An 18,432-nucleotide genomic window follows, 5' to 3' on the forward strand; every position below is an offset into this window, starting at 1 on the left:
TCTGAGCCAGTCATATTTGTTGTGATTTTCTAGTGCTACTGTCCTAACATACAAAGAGAAAACCCCTGAAACCTAAATTAGAATCAGAGAGTCCTATGGGACACCAGAAAGATTGGGAGTCTCAGTTTCCTTGAATGTGCCACTTGGGGTTGGAGCACACTGGTCTGTCTTAAAGGCCTTTAATACATCTGATAAAAACATTTTGCTTTGGGAAGAAAAGCCAACTTTTCCCATAATGGAGTAAAAACAAAGATTAGACTGCCAAAATTCCCCCAAATGAGAAGGGATCTTCCTCTCTTCTATTAGGTCAGGGACTCACTCCAAGTTTTGCTTCAGGTCATATATTTCTCCTAGCACTATTTTAATTGCTGCCTTTACAATTCAAAATAATGAAATTTTGTCCCTAGAAGATACTAAGGAATCTCTTATGTGACGACTTATTTTAGCATCTTCAATACATATGTGTGTTAAATTTATAATACCATGACGTCACCAGGACACAATTTTCTTTCCACTGCATAAATGTAGTATTTTAGGATTTTAAAAAAATATTATTTGCAGATTTTTTGACATACCATTCAACCCTACTCTCATTTTGTGAACATTTTTCCTTACCTTCATGCACTGCTAAACAAACATATCATTCATACACTATTTTCAGTCGTGATTACCTTATGCATTATATGGTTTCATTAATAAATCATATTACTAATGATCTGCTTCTGTTACTTTTAATAAAATTATCCACTCCCATGCATACATATCTGAGGGACAAAAGCTTTTTTTTCTTTTTCTTTCTAAGTGCATGTTCAAAGGAATAAAATTGGAACTGTCTTTAAACCTATTGCCAAGTGCCTTTCTACCACCCTCCCTCCCTTTCTCTCTCGTTTCTTATGACATATCCAGACTGGCAATGCTCAAATCTAAGAGCAATAATCACTAATTAAATGGATGTTGGGTTTTGGACCCAAGGGACTATTTTACCTTCTGCTCAGGGGAGAAAAAATATGCTTAAGGCTATCAAAAGCCATTTCAGAAATAATGTTTCCTTTTCATATGCAAAAGACAGAATATTTAAATTTAAATTAGGAGGACAACTGCCCTGAAACTGACATTTCTTCTAAAATGCAAAAGAGCTTTGTAAATAAAATGCTAGCTTCAGAATTTTAAAAATTATTAAATTATGTTTAAGCTTTTAAAAATTAAAACTCTATTACTGATTTTTAGTTAGAATTTTTATTCTTAGTGTAATCAGGTTCCTTTTGCATTTTTCCTTCTTAAAATAATTCTGAGTATGCTTCTGAAAATGTCTGGCTGTAACATTCTGCCTTCCCAGGGGAAAGTAAACAGACATCTTTGGCTAAACTGCATGTATCAAGAAAACAAAGGGGAAGTGGTCATTACCAAAGTCAACGAGCTTGACTCCACCTTCTGTTGTCAGGAGAATGTTGTTCCCTTTCACATCACGATGAATGATCCGGTTATTGTGTAAATGCTGAAGGCCCTATATACCAGCAGTAACAAAAATAAGTTTATTCCCTTATTTAAAACAATTACCCTGCTATTAGGGAATGTAATGAAGAAATTCTGCACACACTCCACAGAAACTGCTGTCCACTGGATTCCATGCCTTTATACAACCCCTGCTGTTGTAACAGCCCATGTAATATTGTTCCCATTACCACACTCTATAAATGGAAAATGTATGTATGCAATAAGTGAATTGCACCCTCTGCTGCCATTACAAGCCCAATGAACATCCTTACCAAGAGAGCACCATATAAGATGTATGAGATGATAGCTTCGTCCAATCTTCGGCCACACTTCAGCAGCCCTTTGACAAGCTCTGTGACAGAACCTCCATTGCACAGCTGGAAAGGGGGAGTTGTGAGGAGGGAAAAAAAGCAAGTCCTCAGTTACTCAATACACATGCTTAGGCTATAAACACCTAGCATGCAAAACTGTGCTACAACACAAGTCTGGGAACAACAGAACTCATTTTATTGGCGATGTTAATATAAAACACAGCAGCCTGAGGAAGGGGAGGGAAGAGAAAACTGAAAATTATGAAGTGTAATTTATAAAATGCAACAAAAAAGATAAAAATAATATTAACAGGACTGTATTTCAAAAGAGGATTGATAATCCAATTTACATTATTTGAGTATTTTCACAATACATGCATTGTCTTTTTGAAAAAATCCTTCTGTGCAAAGGCCAGACAGAAAAGATTGATGCTCTTGATAACTGGGAAGCAACAAATTAGTAATTATAAACTTTCACTTCATTAATGCTCCTGATGGCAGGCAATATAAAATAGACAGAAGCCATATCTCTATACTCAGATTTGATGCCATGTACTGTCAACAACAGAGAAACATTCTAATCTAGAGAAGCCGCTTCTTGCAAGCATTTTCTCCTAATGGGCTGCTAAATATCAACAGAGGATGAGAAAAAGTAAAATTAGAATCTTTGAAAATATGTTCCCATCCACACCTTAAGTTTACTGTCCACACCATTCTAGGCAGGTATTGATATCCATCCTTTCTCCTCTCTCTTTCCTTTAATTACCTTGATATTCACAACTGTTTGACCAAAAAAAGAAAAAATATGGGAGAATTGACTAACTTTCTTTCGCTGAATTTTCTCCTCTATGCTGGTTTTGTGGCCAGTACCCTTACCAACATTTCTGCCAGAGAATCACATGCATTTCAACACAAGTTCATTGAACATTATCAGTTTAAAATACCACAGCATAAATCAGGACAATAGTATGAAGTTATACAAACTCTCAAGATTTGCATCTTTCAAATGGCTTTTATGAAACTGTGAATCACTTCAATTTCTGTTATATGCTAATACTTTCCTTACCTTATTACTAAACTTTCCCTTGCATCAAAAAAAAAGTCACTAGACTAGAAGTTTGAGTTAATGGAAAAGGACCTTGAAGCAAAATTTCATCACTTAAAACACTGATATGTTCTGTAGGAATTTGGTTTTATTTTTTAATTCATTAGCAAGGAATGCTTTTCTTATATTTCATAAATTTGTGGGAGCATTCAGGTCAGTATCAAATATATTTACATGAAATTGCATGTTTTTCTTCCCAGGGTTAACCATTTGCTGACAAGTCATTAAGCTGAAGTTTTCTTTGTATTGCTTTTATTGCATTAAATGTTCTGTTTAGACAGACTGTACTAAATTTACCTCTAGCCCACAAATAAAATATATAAAAGTATGCCCTAACTTAAAAAAAAACAAAACACCAAGCTGGTTGTAACTGAAAAATAATACAGACTGACAGCTGTTTGGTAGGATATCGTAAATGAACGCCTGACTCAAAAATATATCCCACAAACACTACTACAGCCGTCTGTGACACTATTCTTGAAACTCAGCAAAGACCTCAAAAAAAATTAATCTGAAAGCTTCATTACCACTTTACACCTAATGGTAATACTTTAATAGGTGGAGAGATGCACATTTATATGAAAATTGAGAAGTTTGCTTTACAGTTGTCCAAGACTTGCATCATCATAAAAATACTTAAGGCATCCACTTTTGCCATCCTTCCTCATCACAAACATTTAACAAAATAAGGTCCTGCTTGCAGTGAGTAAACATAGCAGAACTGTGCCTAAAGGAAAAAAAAAATCCTCCTTTTTATTACAAATTTTGGAAGTCACACATCAAATGTATGTATTTCATCAAAGACTCAGGGATCAAAGTCTGAATACTTTGTATATTCCCTTTTACTGAAAATGAGTCATTAATTTATAATATCACAAGTCGTTGCTATGCATGCAAAAATATGCTGGAAATTGCAAGGCAATGAATAGTTTGGGTTGTCCAATAAATTTTTCCATATAAGGAAAACACATTTTTGATCATGTCAAATTTCTTCCAAACTTTGGATTATGTGCACCAAAAGCCACCTGAAATACACATACTTAATTGATAAAGTATACATACATACAACTTGTTTAAATTTTACATTCAGTTTTATTTCAGAGTATATGATGATTTTGTTCCACGAAATTCTGTCATTTGGCACTTGATGGATCTTTACAGACAAGACTCTGTTATTAAAAAAGAAAACACAGAGGAAGGACGAAACCAGGCCCAAACTCAACACAAAGACAGCATGCATACAGAAAAACCAACACCAAATCAAAAATACTAAGGTCACTTTTCAACAGTTACTGAAATTTTAGAGGAAAGACATTCAAAAGTTGTCATTCAAGCTACATACTTCTCCAGTACAACAAAGTTAGATGTTCTGTTGGGATTCCACAATTTGTAGTAGAGATAAAGACTCCCTATTCTGATTCTAGTCATCATTCAAGAACGGGGAGTGGAATTTTTAATACAATCAATAATTAAAAAGTGAATCCTAGCTTTTACCAGTCTAGTTATGAAAGAAGGAAAGAAATGCTTGAATGGTTTGTTACTGCTCATCAGAGCAGTAAAACAGACCTTCCCATTACACTTTCTCTGTTCACTTTTGCAGTATTTTTGCTTATTTGTTAACTACCCTCCACGTCCCTACTACATCATCTTTTGCATTTCTCTCAAATGCTTGAGTTCTCCAAAAAGTTTAAATAAATGTCTTCTCTAATGTTTCCTCTAACAAGAAAAAAAAAAAAGAAGAAAGGAAAAAAAGAGCTGCTTATTTTGGAGGCAGAAAGTAGAAATTCAAACAGAAATTAAATGCAAGACCATTTCCTATTGAACAAATTTTGAAGTTTGGATGTGATTTTCAACAGTAGGCTACAACACATCATCTATCAGAAAATCATGAAAGCCTGTGACTCTTTTAGCAATAACAAACAAAAGTCCAACCACATAGGCTAAGGTAAGATGTAATATTGTCAAAATTATTTTACCTCAAGTACTAGCCAGAGCTGTCCTCCCACATATTGATCTGCTTTGTAAAACATTCCATAAAATCTAACAACATTAGGATGATTGGGAAGAAACTGCAAAATATTATATTCAGCTTCAATTTCTTCATCTACATCCTAAATAAAAAACACAAACATACAGAACATATAAAGACAGTAACTCCAAATAAAGCAAGAACAAACTTTCATAGATAAAAAGAACTAATTTTTTCTCAGTTTGTACTTTTAAATAGTTTTACTTTAATGCAACTAAAAGTACACTATACTGGACATTTAATGCACATAGAATTGTGCCACTTGTGCTCTTCTTATATATAAAAAGTGAAGCCTATGTAAGTCAAGCAGTTGTTCTTCAAGAATTCTTTCTGTACATAATATACTTAACAAGAAAACTAGAAATAACACTTAACTCTGCTCAGTTGTCTAAGTAAATTTCTTACTTGAAATTTACACGTGTATGACTTTTAACCTGTTTTAAATCATGCATGTTTTTAACATGTGAGCTAAATGTAAATACATGAACCTTTGATTTATTCCTTTTTCTGTGGTCATCAGATAGGACTAAACAGAGAACCATTTCACTAAGCCTCAAAGGGGCCATCAATAAAACCAATTACATACACCAGAAACAATGTCTTGTGACCAAAGACATACACCAGAAACAATGAAAGAAAGACAAAACAACCACCCATGAAATAAGAAAAGGTTACCAGGTACTTGTTAATGAAAGAATACTGTGACAATTACAAAATAATGTTAATACCAGCTCACAGGCCACAACTCAGAGCAGTGCTTAAGTGCTCAAACTTTCCTCATTTCTGCACCGACTTGGCTATTAGAAAATTTAAGCCTGTGCCTTACTCAGATCCATACAAGAGAAAACAACGATGAATTTCAGTACTGGCTGATGACAGAAACATAACATTTTTAGTCAATATTTTAGCTCAGCTGTCATGATCAAACTCCAGCTTGATCCAACCTGAACAGCTCTCAGTTAAATTTTCCATTGAAAACTAGGGCCTTGGCTCTCATGGGAAGACAGGCATTTAATACCCACTAAAACCAGAGCTGGCACAGAGCTACCTCTGAGGATCTGGGATGTCCACTTCTCCTTTTATCTTAATTATTGCCTCACATTATTATCTGCTTATAAAAGGTAACTCTGAAATATCCTGAAGTTCACAGTGTTTCTATGATGGGAAAAGTAATTATTTTAGGGAGTACACAGAATAAAACAAGTTCATTAAGGTTAACAGCATCTTGTATTTTCCCTGCTACAGTGGGCCCTATGAGGAATGCCTCTGTGCCTTCTCATGATTTGCATGCTCCAAGCAAAGATAACTAAATTTATAGCAGAAGATTTACACAGATCTAAAACAGAAACTAGGCAAATGCTGTCCTCAGATAGCATGATGAAATTCTAAGTTGTCGTTCAGCTGCTGGTACTAAACTTCTATAAATGCATTCTGTAAAATTGTTACCTTCTGGATGCTCACAATATATTACACATTTGATTCACATTTCAAGTTTAAGAATTCTTTTAAATTAACATTGAAGTTACAGTTTCACATTTTTTACTTACACTGACAGGATCCAGAATCTTTACTGCTGCCAAGCTTCCATCTTTCTTATTAGCAACCTTATAGACTTTACCATAAGTGCCTTTCCCAATAGTTTCTATAATTTCCCAGGTATCTGAGGGATCAGCTAATGATTCTAGTCCAATCATACTGGAATTATATTGAAACAATCCATACAATGGTTTCCTGGAAAATAAAGCAGACGTACATACAGTGGGAAGCCCTATGTAACTTGGTACTAAAGGTATCTTATGATAAAGAAATCAAATCTTGTCCTAATTTAAGAAGAAATACATTAACATTTCTTTGTACCAGAAGACAATGTTGGCAAAATAAAATCTAATGCAAAATTTTTACAGATGGAGTCATGATGGATGACTGAAGAAAAATTTTAGTGAGCATTTTTGTGCATTGTGATAACATGGCAGTATCTACAGATGGCATATTTAAGCATTACTCGGAATCAGATATGTGAAATTTGTACCATAAGACTGTTTAAACCAAAACAAACTCCTCTTGAAATCAAGTAATACCTATGTAAATAAGGCTCTAGAGCTGTCATGTTTATGCAGTTTGAGGCAGGACTATATGCCATCAACAAACCCCTAGCACTCTACCCTGTTTTGCATACTTGGGAAAAGACACAATGAAAGTACAAGGCCACCCTGATGGAGTCTACTCAAGCTGCTCAGAGGCTGGTAGGGACAAAGAGCATGATTCTTTCTTCTAAGAGATAGTAACTTAAATCTTGAAAAAGCTGATCAACCAAGACGAACAATAGGATAAGACAAATATTTATTAATAGGCTTCAGCCACTGATGTAGTTTCTTTCTTTTATCCATGAAAAGAGATATTCCTCATCAAAGTAAATTTTATTCTCTCATAACACCTAACTTCTTCTATATTGTAAACCTTTACTGTCAGAAAAAATTAAATCAGACCAGGCATGACAGACTAACTTAAATGGCAGTCAGACAAATGTGCAAGCAACATTTTTCTACTTTTAAATAAAATATTTGTCTTGAAGATCAACAATAGAATCAATGACTGGATATTATCATCACTTAACAGTAACCCCATGATAAACAGACTACATGCATTATGTATATCATATAATTAAAGAAGTATAGGTTACAGACAGTGCACAAATCACTTTTCTGTCTGTGAACCACAGCCTTTCAACTGTATTCCATGGCTCTAAACAGCCTCACAAAAGCCATCTGGAAAAATATGTGGTGTCCCAGAAGTTAACTGTGATACTTACCTAAAGTTGTGAAAACAAAACAAAAAAGGCCAAACTCTATATATAACATGCAGATATTGTTAATGAAATAATTACAACTGGAATAAAATCAGGAACTTCTCACAAATTTATTATCACTGCTCTCTTCTTCAAAAATTATAGGAAGAAAAGGGACTTATAAGCCAGAGAAACAGCTTCACAGTTATTGTTCTATTTTCACTACTGCTTCATGCAATTCCTGCACACGACAGTGATTCCCTTCTGCATTCCAAAATGCACCCTCTTCTAGCTTCCAGCAAGATGCATTATCTGTAGAGTTTAGAATTAGTAAGAGTCTCACTTCAGCCTGGTGCTTTCTAACAGTCATGATACACAGTATTAGACAGGTTTGAGTTCTCCTATAGCTGGTAGGGACATGTTAGCAATACCAGGCAATACTTGTGAAAGTAGTGAAAATACTGCTTTCATACAAATAATGCCCAGACAGGGCTCCTCTCTGCAATGTTCCATTTGTCTGAGCCCTCTTGTCTGTCTTTTGAAACAGCTGGCTTATGCACTTCTGGCATTTACAAGCCCTGTGGAAGAGTAAGAATGACATATTCAAAAGTCAGGTATTTCACTATTTGTAGAGAACACAGTATTGGTCCCACACTAAATTGTAACTCCTTGGTAGAAGAATTCAGAAGGTGAAGTTGACATGATTAGCTATGGCCTCACCAAGCCATGACAGACCCTATTCTGCTGGCTAGTAGTGGTCACACACAGACCGCCACCTCAGAAGCAATTGTTAGAGGAATTAATGAACCAACAAAAGGCACAAGAAAATCAATAGTCAGAACAGCATCCTCTGCTGCTCTCCTCCTGCTATTTCTCAATGGCTACATTAAAACAAAGAGAATGTCAATATCTTGAAATGAAGCATACAAAAAAAAAAATCTATCAAGACACCATCCTATAATTGTTCTCAGTTGGACCCAGAAGACAGACTGCAGAATGTGCTGTGGATAGTTTTTTTGAGATAAAAGTTAATGATGGAAGAAGATGAAGGAGAAGGATAAAAGCATGTTCAAAAGCTATTATTGATGCTATAAAACTTACAAACAAAAAAAAGAACCATACTTTAGCTGACCACACATTTTCACTAGGCAAACATAAGGGACGAAACAAGACAACCAGAATAGAGCTGCTGTTATTTATAGATGAAAGGTAGATCCCTGAGAACACTCCAGCTAAATTCAGTTCATAGAACCAGTCTCGCTTGAATATACAAGCCATGAAATCAATTCTGGGTGTTCAAACTGGAAACAGAGAGAACATAAGTGGGAAACGTGTTCTCTCTTTCCACATTCTAACTTAAAGTTTTTATTATTTGTGCTTACATATGCTGTCTTTGTCTACATAAAGTCCTTTAAATTCAGGAGTATCTTCATTATTTTCTTTTCTTTTTGTTCCTTTGTATGGATGGACTAGACACTCCAGGCTTTTAGAACTTGCAGTATTAGCCACAGGGCCAGAGCTGAGTGATAACCAGTGGCAATGGATTGTGTCTGGATGCCAGCTCTGATGAAAGCATTATGATTATTCACTCCCTTGTCTTGCCTATGCTTCCAGTTCATCACAGTGTGAATCACAATCATATTCCTAGTATCAACCATAATAACCTGACCACAAAACCAGCTACTGACCATCACGGAACAGAAATCTAAATGTCACCTAGTTCTCTAGAAATAAAGAGAACAAAGAACACTCCAGTCAAATGGTAAAAGTTTCACACCACCACTCCTAAATCAGTCCTGAACTGAAGGTACTTCTAAGATCATAACCTTAACTCAAATTTTTGGATTAAATATTTGAATCTGAACCAGAAAACTCTCCACTAATACCCTGGAAAATGTATGGTAGGAAAGATGTATGTGCCTAGTCCAGACAATCCAGTACATGTTTTCATTTAGATTCATTGCATAATAATGCGTGGCAATACAAATGTTTGTAAGTAAACTCGTGTTGGACCCTTGTATTTATGAGAACACCCTTAATCGTTGTCCAGTGATGTTTAATCATTTTTGTATTGTCCATATAAATCAAACTATTCAGGCAAGGGGTGAATACATTATCCTGATCAGCCAGTTTCATAAACAGATCCAGGATGAATAAAGGTAAAGGTCAAGTACAGCTTTGGCCCTGACCAGCTCTCCTGCAATCTTCTGACTGGGTGTGCATTTTCAGTCTTTTCAGCAGGACTGTGTCAGATCAGGAGGCACTCCTGACTCCACTGCTGAGTCACAAAGTTATTTTACTCCAGAACTATTTCGTACCTCATCCTGTGACTCCCAAGTGCCACAACACTCTTGACGAACTTCCGTCTTTTGTGGGGTCCAGGTAACAAGAAATTAATTCTGAAGTTGCTTCCCTCTTACCACAGACCCATGGCTGCAAGTAATCTCTGTGTAAATATAACAGTCATACCAGTTTGTTTCACCTCAAGCCATTTTCTAGATGAATGGTACTTGCCAGCAGTGTAGTAATGGTCTTAAAGAGATCTGCTTAACATGCACAGAATGGTGTCATACACTTTTAGATAAATTAAACACTCCCTCAATCTACTGCAGAATAAAGAACAAAAAAAGCAAACCACCAGGATCTTCTAGAGTAGGAAGGTCTTAAAGGTGAGGGTAAAGTCTAGTCACTCCATCTTTTTCCTGTACATATTCCTTAATACTTCAGGAAGTTTCCTGGTGCTTTGATTCTTCTATTTTTTTACTCATGTCAATGATATTATATTAACAATCAAATCTCTTTCTGTTAAAATTATCAAATCCCATTAATTTACACAGTATTTTATAGATACCATATGTTTTATTCTGATCTCCATAGCTGAATTTCGATAACTGAATATGCACAACAGCTGGAATCTAACTAGAATGGGAAGATTTGTAGACAGTAATTCACAAAATTAAGAAAGCTAAAAAGCAACTTGTTTCATTAAGTTAAACTAAGGAATTTTATCAATCTGCATCTTTTACCCAAGATACAATCATAATGACTTTCATTCTTTCTTTTCTCTGGTATCTCCAAAAGAAAGTATCTGCTGTAGCTGGCACTGTTAGCACATGGGTAAAACAACCAAAGCAGAATGTATCAAGAACAAAATTCAACATATATCACTCCTCAGAGGGCACTGGTTCTTCTTGCCTAACAAAGATTTTTATGAACACTGTAGGAACTTTTTTATTTGGGGGATATCTACTTCTCGGTCAAATCTGGATTCAATCTTCTGTGAGAAAGGACTTTCTCACAAAACCTCAAGACTGTTTCACTCAGGTTCATGTGCTAAATATCCTAACACCACTGTTGACGTTGAACATTAACCAAAAAAATGGTCAAAGCATCTGCATAATTCACAGAGATGACTAGTGCAGCAAATTCGCACTTCTTGCCAGTATGCAAAAAATATATTTTTATTTTGTTTCCACAAAATTAGCAAAATGTATTATTAATGGAAAATGACACTTCCAAGGTTTTGTGGTAGGCATGGTGTATTTAAGAAACTAACACAGAAAATTGTATTCAGTGAGGAAAGACCGAATGCTTTGCTGAGAATCAAATTATTGCAAAACAATTTCCTGCACATGATAAGCTAAGTATTTTTGAGAGTCATCTTATCCTGTGAGGTAAAGAGTATCTTCCTACTAAAACAGAAATCAACAAAAACTTCCGTTGGAATTTTGAGTACCACTGAAAATAAAGCCCCTGATCATTCACACAGGGTTACAATACATTACATTTATTTGACTGCTAACTAATTAGTTCCATATCTTCAACTCCAAGAACTAAATGCTGAATAAAATCATGTACCTAGTCAGCTACCATAGTTATTAAACTACAATTAAACATTATTAAGCAGAAATTATTTTCCAAAACCAGATCCAAATATCTGAAAGCCTGTTAAGAAGAACAGCCCAAACAATCAGTTCTGATCAGTGGTATTCCTGTTGCAGAAATGCTATTTACATTGGCTATGGAAACAGAATGTCAACAAGCAAAATACACTAAAGTAGTTACAAATACTAACATCTAACACATCAGTTCCACTTTAGGTTGTGAACTCAGCACTAAAACAAAGCTCATAATCCCATTACCCCATTCAGTTATAAACTGCACGTGGCAAATCAGGTGACTACCAGGTGCACTCCCCATGTGTGCAAAATCAATACCTGAGAAGGTTTTCCCTGCCTCCTCCAGTAGCAAACAAAACAGGGCAAACAAAATGCACGTGTTAGTGCTAAAATGGAAGGACGAAGGGCTGCAAGAGACCAAACCCAGGCTCTTCACCACAGTCTTAATCAAAAAGTTTGATAAGATTTGTGTATGGACAAGGAAGAAGAAATCTAAGATAGACTTAGGATAAACTTTGGAAGAAAATAACTGCAACCTTAATGACTTATTTTCTGAAACCAGCTGATTTTATATTGGATTTCTGTCCTGCTAAGCATATCAGAATTCTTCAGCACCAAGATTGCTTCCTCACAGGGAGAGCTTGTTTCAGCCAGTGCTGCACAGAACTGTGTGTTCCATGTAGTGGTTTTCATGCCCAGTATTAGACAACAGCAGTGTGTGTAGTATCTGTTAGCTAAAGATGCAGTCATGGAGCTACTAATAAATTGGTTCAATCCTAGCAGCTTCACATCATTAACGCGAAAGATCGTTGTGACACTAATTGATACTGAGCTTGATCTATTTATCAAGTCTTTTACAAGCAGGAGCTGAAGAATTAAAGCCACTTTGTCTTTCACATAGAGTGAGCAATAACTACTCAATATTTTGAAGGAATCTTCCTGTTGTTTCACAATATACCTTAACTGTATAATGCAATCAATCATAATTCACCACCATAATTCTCCAGTATTTATTTTACAGCAGTTTTATTCTAATGCAGATTTTAATAAGAAGAGATACTCTCTTTTATCCATAAGAAAAATAATAAACTATTAATCATGATATGAAGAATCTCTCTTAGTGCTAACAATGACTTCTTGCTTAAGATGAAGCATTTTCGTCAGTGAGCTAGTTGTCATGCATTAGCAGCTTGTGTGCAGTAGCCTAGCGTGACACCAATTTGCATAATTTCTCTCCTCTAACAGGCTTCAAAAATAATAATAGGCATATGAGATAGAATCCATTACTTTAAACTTATTTCAGCAGCTATCTTCAAGGAACAGTTATCAGAAAAACCTCTATAGAATTAAGTTTAATAAATTATAAATGTATTATTTTGGTTAGGCTTTCTGGGCCTATAGCCATGGACATTGAATTCTGTAACAAAGACCAAGACAAAACCACAAAGCAATTGGCTTGATGTCTTCCCAGACAAGAGGCAGGACTGGGATACTAAGCAAGTTTGCAGATGATAGCAAACTGGGAAGTGCTGCTGACTCCCTCAAAGGCAGGGAGGCCCTGCAGAGGGATGTCAACAAATTAGAGGGCTCGGCAATCACCAATTTTTTTAAGTTCAGCAAGGAAAAGTGCCAGGTTCTGCATCTGGGATTGGGCAGCTCTGGATGTACAGTCTGGGGAATGAGGTGCTGGAGGGCAGTGCCACAGAGAGGGACGGGGGCTCCTGAGCACCTGGTCACTGGCGAGTTGGATGTGAGTCAGCAGTGCCCTGGCAGCCAGGAGGGCCAGGTGTGTCCTGGGGGCATCAGGCACAGCATCGCCAGCTGGGCAAGGGAGGGACTGTCCTGCTCTGCTCTGGGGCAGCCTTACCTCCAGTCCTGTGTGCGGTTTTAGCCACCACAATGTAAGGTATCAAACTATAGAGAAATGTCCAAAGAAGTACAACAAAGATGGTGAAAGCCTTGAAGGGGAGCTGTATGAGGAGCAGCCGAGGTCACTTGGGCTCCTCAGCCCGGAGAACAGAGACTGAGGGGAGACCTCATCACAGCTCTACAACTCCCTTGTGAGGGGAAGAGGAGGGGCAGCACTGATCTCTTCTCTTGGTGACCAGGGACAGGACCTGAGGGAATGGCCTGAAGTTGTGTCAGGAGAGGTTTACGTTGGACATCAGGAAAAGCTCTTTCACCTAATGGGTGGTCAGGCTTCCCGTGGAAGTGGTCACAGCACCAAGCCTGACAGAGTACAAGAAGCATTTGGACAATGCTCTCAGGCACATGGTGTGACACTTGAGGATAAGTGCTCTGGAGTGCCAGGAGCTAGACACAATTATCTCTGTGGGTCCCTTCCAACTCAGCATATTCTGTGATTCTGTGACTGTCTAAATGTAGCTGCACAATGCCAGTATTCACTGCTGCTCACAGTGAACTTGAAAAACAGGGTTTGGGGGTACAGATAAAAAAAACTAGATAGTGATAAAAACAGAAGCAGCTCAGAGCTGTTATTGTTATGCTATGTTAGTGTATATTATTAAATAATGCTTTATTCTACAGGGAATAACAAAAACAACTTTTTCTTTTTCTTTTTTTTTTCTGATCTGAACTCGAAAGAGACCATACCATTTGTTAATATTAACATAAAACAAGAAGAATAATGTCTTAACATACTGATATAACTACTGGTGGACCTCTTCTTATCTTCTGGCTCATGCATTTCTGCATTGGGAATACCAAGTAATATTGCTGCAGTATTCCAATTCTCTCAGATAGTAATCCAATACAATGTCTGGCCTTATAAATTTGAAGAGTAATTTAGACCTCGGTTCACTTTACTACACATTCTGATATATGGTCATAAATAAGAAAGATCTGATTTATCTTTATCACACAAGTCTACACAATTGACATTTAGGCCTGATGTCCACTAATACAAAAACACATCACCAAAATACTCAGCTATCCTGTTAAGTGAAAAGATACAAGCACCCCAGGAGAAAAAATAGATGCCAATACTGACAAGAGCAAAAATTCTCAGAACTTGCTCCTGTCAGCTATTTCACACTAAGGAGCACTAATCAATTTCAATTCCTACTGATTCAGGGGATTTGAAGAAGATTAACGCCTCCAAGAGCTGAGATCTTGAAGAGAAACAATTTAATAACAAAATTGTCCATGAACTTTCAAAATAGAATTTAAACACTGAATAAAGTACCAAACTGGCATTCCTCCCTGATTAACTCTTGGGTTGCTGCAGATGGTCTGGAAGAAACTTTAGAGAATTCCTGAACTTAATTTACAAAGAGAAAATATGACAGGTAAGAATGCTGTATCACACACTGGGTACAGTAACTATGACCTAGAATAATCAACATTTAGCAGTTCATTAGCAGCTACTTAGTTTTCTTTTATACATACTGTTCAATTTATGTAACAGCTGTGTGTTCAATACTGTGGAGTTTCAGAACTCAAAAGAGAAAAACATTTTGTGATACCATTAAAAAAAATCAGAAAAAGAGACAAGATAAAATAGTTGAGAGATAAAATAGTTGTATGCTGCTTGTCACCACAAGCAGCATTGAACTGAGATATCAGTTAAGGCAGACCAAAAGTAGATTAGATTGCATAGACAATATGAAACAGGATCTACTGTATTACATATTTAACAATGTTTCACCTTCAGCCATTTTCTGTCACTTCATATGACAGTGGATCATTTCCCCTTTAGTAAGGATACCTTTTGCAATACCCCAGTTCCTAACTTACTGTTTAAGCAGGGAGTACTTGCTAAAAGAACAAAGTTTGAAGCACCATAAAAGCATGATGAGCAAAATGGAAACTGACACGATCCAAGTAAGAAGGATATCTTTATATAGTGTGAGTGATGTGGTGTAATGAGGGTGCTCCTTTTACAAAGTAGCATTGCAAATAGAGACTACATTTCAAATACAGTCCTAAGAGTTTGGAGATCTCAAGAGATACTCTTGACTAGAACTCACCTCCTGTACTGCAGAAATCATATTTTATATATGCTTCAGGTTCTATTTACAAAATGGACAAAGTAGTACCTTCCAACAGCAACACTTTGTATTGGAAGGCGTCTCCTACACAGGCATCCCAACTACAGCTCTCTACACACTATGGCAGTGTCCCAGCGCAACAGCCCTCTCAGAAGTGCCATCAGCTGTTGCCAGGTACCAGTGCAGAGGCAGCCCCATGGTTTGCTCTAAGTGTCCCTTGAAGCTCAAAGCAGGTACATTTTGGCCTCTCTTGTCAGACACGTGCTGTGGCAGACTACCTGAGTCAGCCACAGAGGCATGCTGGCAGCTTCTTCTCCCACGCCTTGAAACCCTCTCTCAGCTCCACAGCAAGGGTATTTTTAAAGATATGTGTGTGATGAAATGAATATATTCACAGACTTAACAGGATTTCTAAAAACCTCTTCAGCTATTACAAGGAACATAAATAAACAATAAAAGAACAGACATCTTGTTTTGACTTCAGTCTCAGCTTCCTGACATCTCAAACTCTTTCAGCTTTTCTCCACAACCAGGAGTCCCCTGTCTCTCATTTCAAGCTTGGGTCATTTACTCTGAAACAGATTTGCTCTTATTTTCTAAATCCCTCCTCCTGATCTCTGAAGCATGCCAGAGATCTTTTTGTGAAAAGAGAGGCTGATTTTCCTTCAAAATGGCTGATAAGAATCCCTTTCCTTTAATCTTCTGCCCTGCCTTGCTAGGTCATTCCTCTTCAAACACACTATGTGACCAAAGCCTCCCACTGAACTCTAGCATCCCACTTTAAGTTTAAAGTTTGATAATTGATTTGTCATACTGAGTGTTCAACCTTTTATTTCATGCTACTCAGTCATCATAATTTAATTTTTCCTCTTTGTTTTCCTTTTGTTATTTTTTCCTCTTGCTTTTGGCAGGTGCAAAGTTTATTTCAACCAATCTACAGAAGCAGAGCATATCAAATAAGGCAAATAAAACCACATTCAAAACGATGCTTGTAGTCGGATAGATTTACACAAAAACCTCCCCAATGTCAAACAAAAATTACATATTGTATATAGATTCCTTGAATTGTCCCAGCTGTCAATGTATTTTTACTATACTCACATTTCTGTAAATGGACTTTCTCTCATCACTACTCTTCACATAATGGAAACTTTGTTATCCAGCTTACAAAAACAGTGCTTGCATCTACAAGATATTCCCTTGAGGGTGTTTCAGCAAAAACAATTATATATATTGTGCTGCATTTTTGGAAATTGCCATATCTGCATTATATCCTTGTGTTATCAATTTTATAAAGGTAATTCTCTATAATGAATTATTTATTTCCTGTAGTAATAGACACCGGAGATAGTCATAAATATTTATATGTTCAGTTAATTCACTAATGAAAACTGAAGTAATTCTAAAATGGGATGTTATCTCAGAGGCATGGGGATCTAACAGTCTGCTCAACTTTTACATTAGTGAAGACAACCACTATGTTGGAAGCACCAGGAGGTGGAAGAAACCTGCTCCTGAAAGCATGGTACAGCAATGGGCTAAGGTCTCAAGACAGAGTATTTTTGTATGTATCCCAGAAAAAAATTCTCACTTGTCTCTATCTGTTCTTCCAATCTGTAAAATGTGTGGTAATATCCTCTAATCGTACTCCTTTGAAATCCCTGGGCTTTTCACAAGCATTCCAAAGAGATTCCTCTTCAGCAATGGAAAGATCTCAGACAATGAGTTATTGCTTTGTGTACTGACCTGTGCAACTCCACTGTCTTTACAGCATCTAAGAAATATTTTGGGTAGCTGGCTGCATGAAAGTAATTCAGTACCACCTATGGATTACAAGTCTACAGTCACAAATTCCTTCAAGTTATTTGGCTGTACTGATATCACCCTGCACCCAAACCAGGTCAACATAAATAGCTAGAAAAAGAATTTGTTTACTGCATTCATAATAAGACAATGCAGTTTACCAAGTTTGTAAACTCAAAAGATAATAGAAAATTTAAAAAAAAAAAAAAGTCTGCATCCATTTAGACTCGGATCAGTCCTGAAAGGTCTTATCTAATAAACACACAGCTCTTTTCAGCTCATATTCCCCCTTCACAATCCATCCCTTTCTCTGGGGCAATTGACCTATGTCTGCACCTATAAAACACAAACTACAAGTAATTTATCTAAGAAGGTAGTAATCTGTTTGTCCATCAAATAATTGTTTTCCACCTTCTGGAGAAGTTGACTGCTTTAGGTCTCATGTGAAAAGTCTCACCTACCCCGTAACACACTTTATTATTCTCATTTGGCTCAAATTCTTACAATCTATTAGTCCATTGTGAAGGATAACATTATCTGGAAAATGGCCAAACCTCAGGGAAAAAAAACCCTCTCTAAATGGTAACATTTACTTTTTATACATTTGTCATGTTGTAAATTCACAACCATCCTTTAAGCAGACACATAAATGGAATCAAGATGTCTCATATTTAAAGAAGTCTTTTAACAGAAGCTGCATGTGATAATAATGAACGTTGCTGAAGTTCGTGGTTTAGCATGCAATCCTATTTTTGAAGGATGTTGTAACGAAGCAAAGGTACTACTGCAAACATTAAGGAGCAATGTTACAGACTACCCATGCTGCTTTGCTCTCATCACTACTGAGAAAGGTCAGCTACAAATGAATAATGATTTTGAAACTGCAAATTTGTGTCTTAGATTTAGGGGAGAAAAAACCAACCCAACTGACACAGACAGGTTAGGAAAAGCTACATTCTGCTGGACTTGTTCTCTGAACAATAACTCTTTCAAGGA

At 36.5% G+C, this 18,432-nt stretch overlaps 1 protein-coding gene across 1 annotated transcript in view; it reads right to left on the reverse strand.

The window, feature by feature from the left end:
• Positions 1-18,432, reverse strand: part of MYO3B (myosin IIIB) — a 192,068-nt gene that overhangs the window by 161,359 nt on the left and 12,277 nt on the right. The window contains exons 4-7 of the mRNA XM_039729329.1: positions 6,487-6,670; positions 4,887-5,021; positions 1,767-1,871; positions 1,405-1,504 (exon numbers count right to left, since the gene is read on the reverse strand). Coding sequence (XP_039585263.1) covers positions 1,405-1,504; positions 1,767-1,871; positions 4,887-5,021; positions 6,487-6,670 — 524 coding nt within the window. The remainder of the gene's footprint in view (positions 1-1,404; positions 1,505-1,766; positions 1,872-4,886; positions 5,022-6,486; positions 6,671-18,432) is intronic.

The sequence above is a fragment of the Passer montanus genome, unplaced genomic scaffold (genome assembly GCF_014805655.1).
Source record: "Passer montanus isolate IOZ18808 unplaced genomic scaffold, ASM1480565v1 scaffold1, whole genome shotgun sequence".
NCBI lineage: Eukaryota > Metazoa > Chordata > Aves > Passeriformes > Passeridae > Passer > Passer montanus.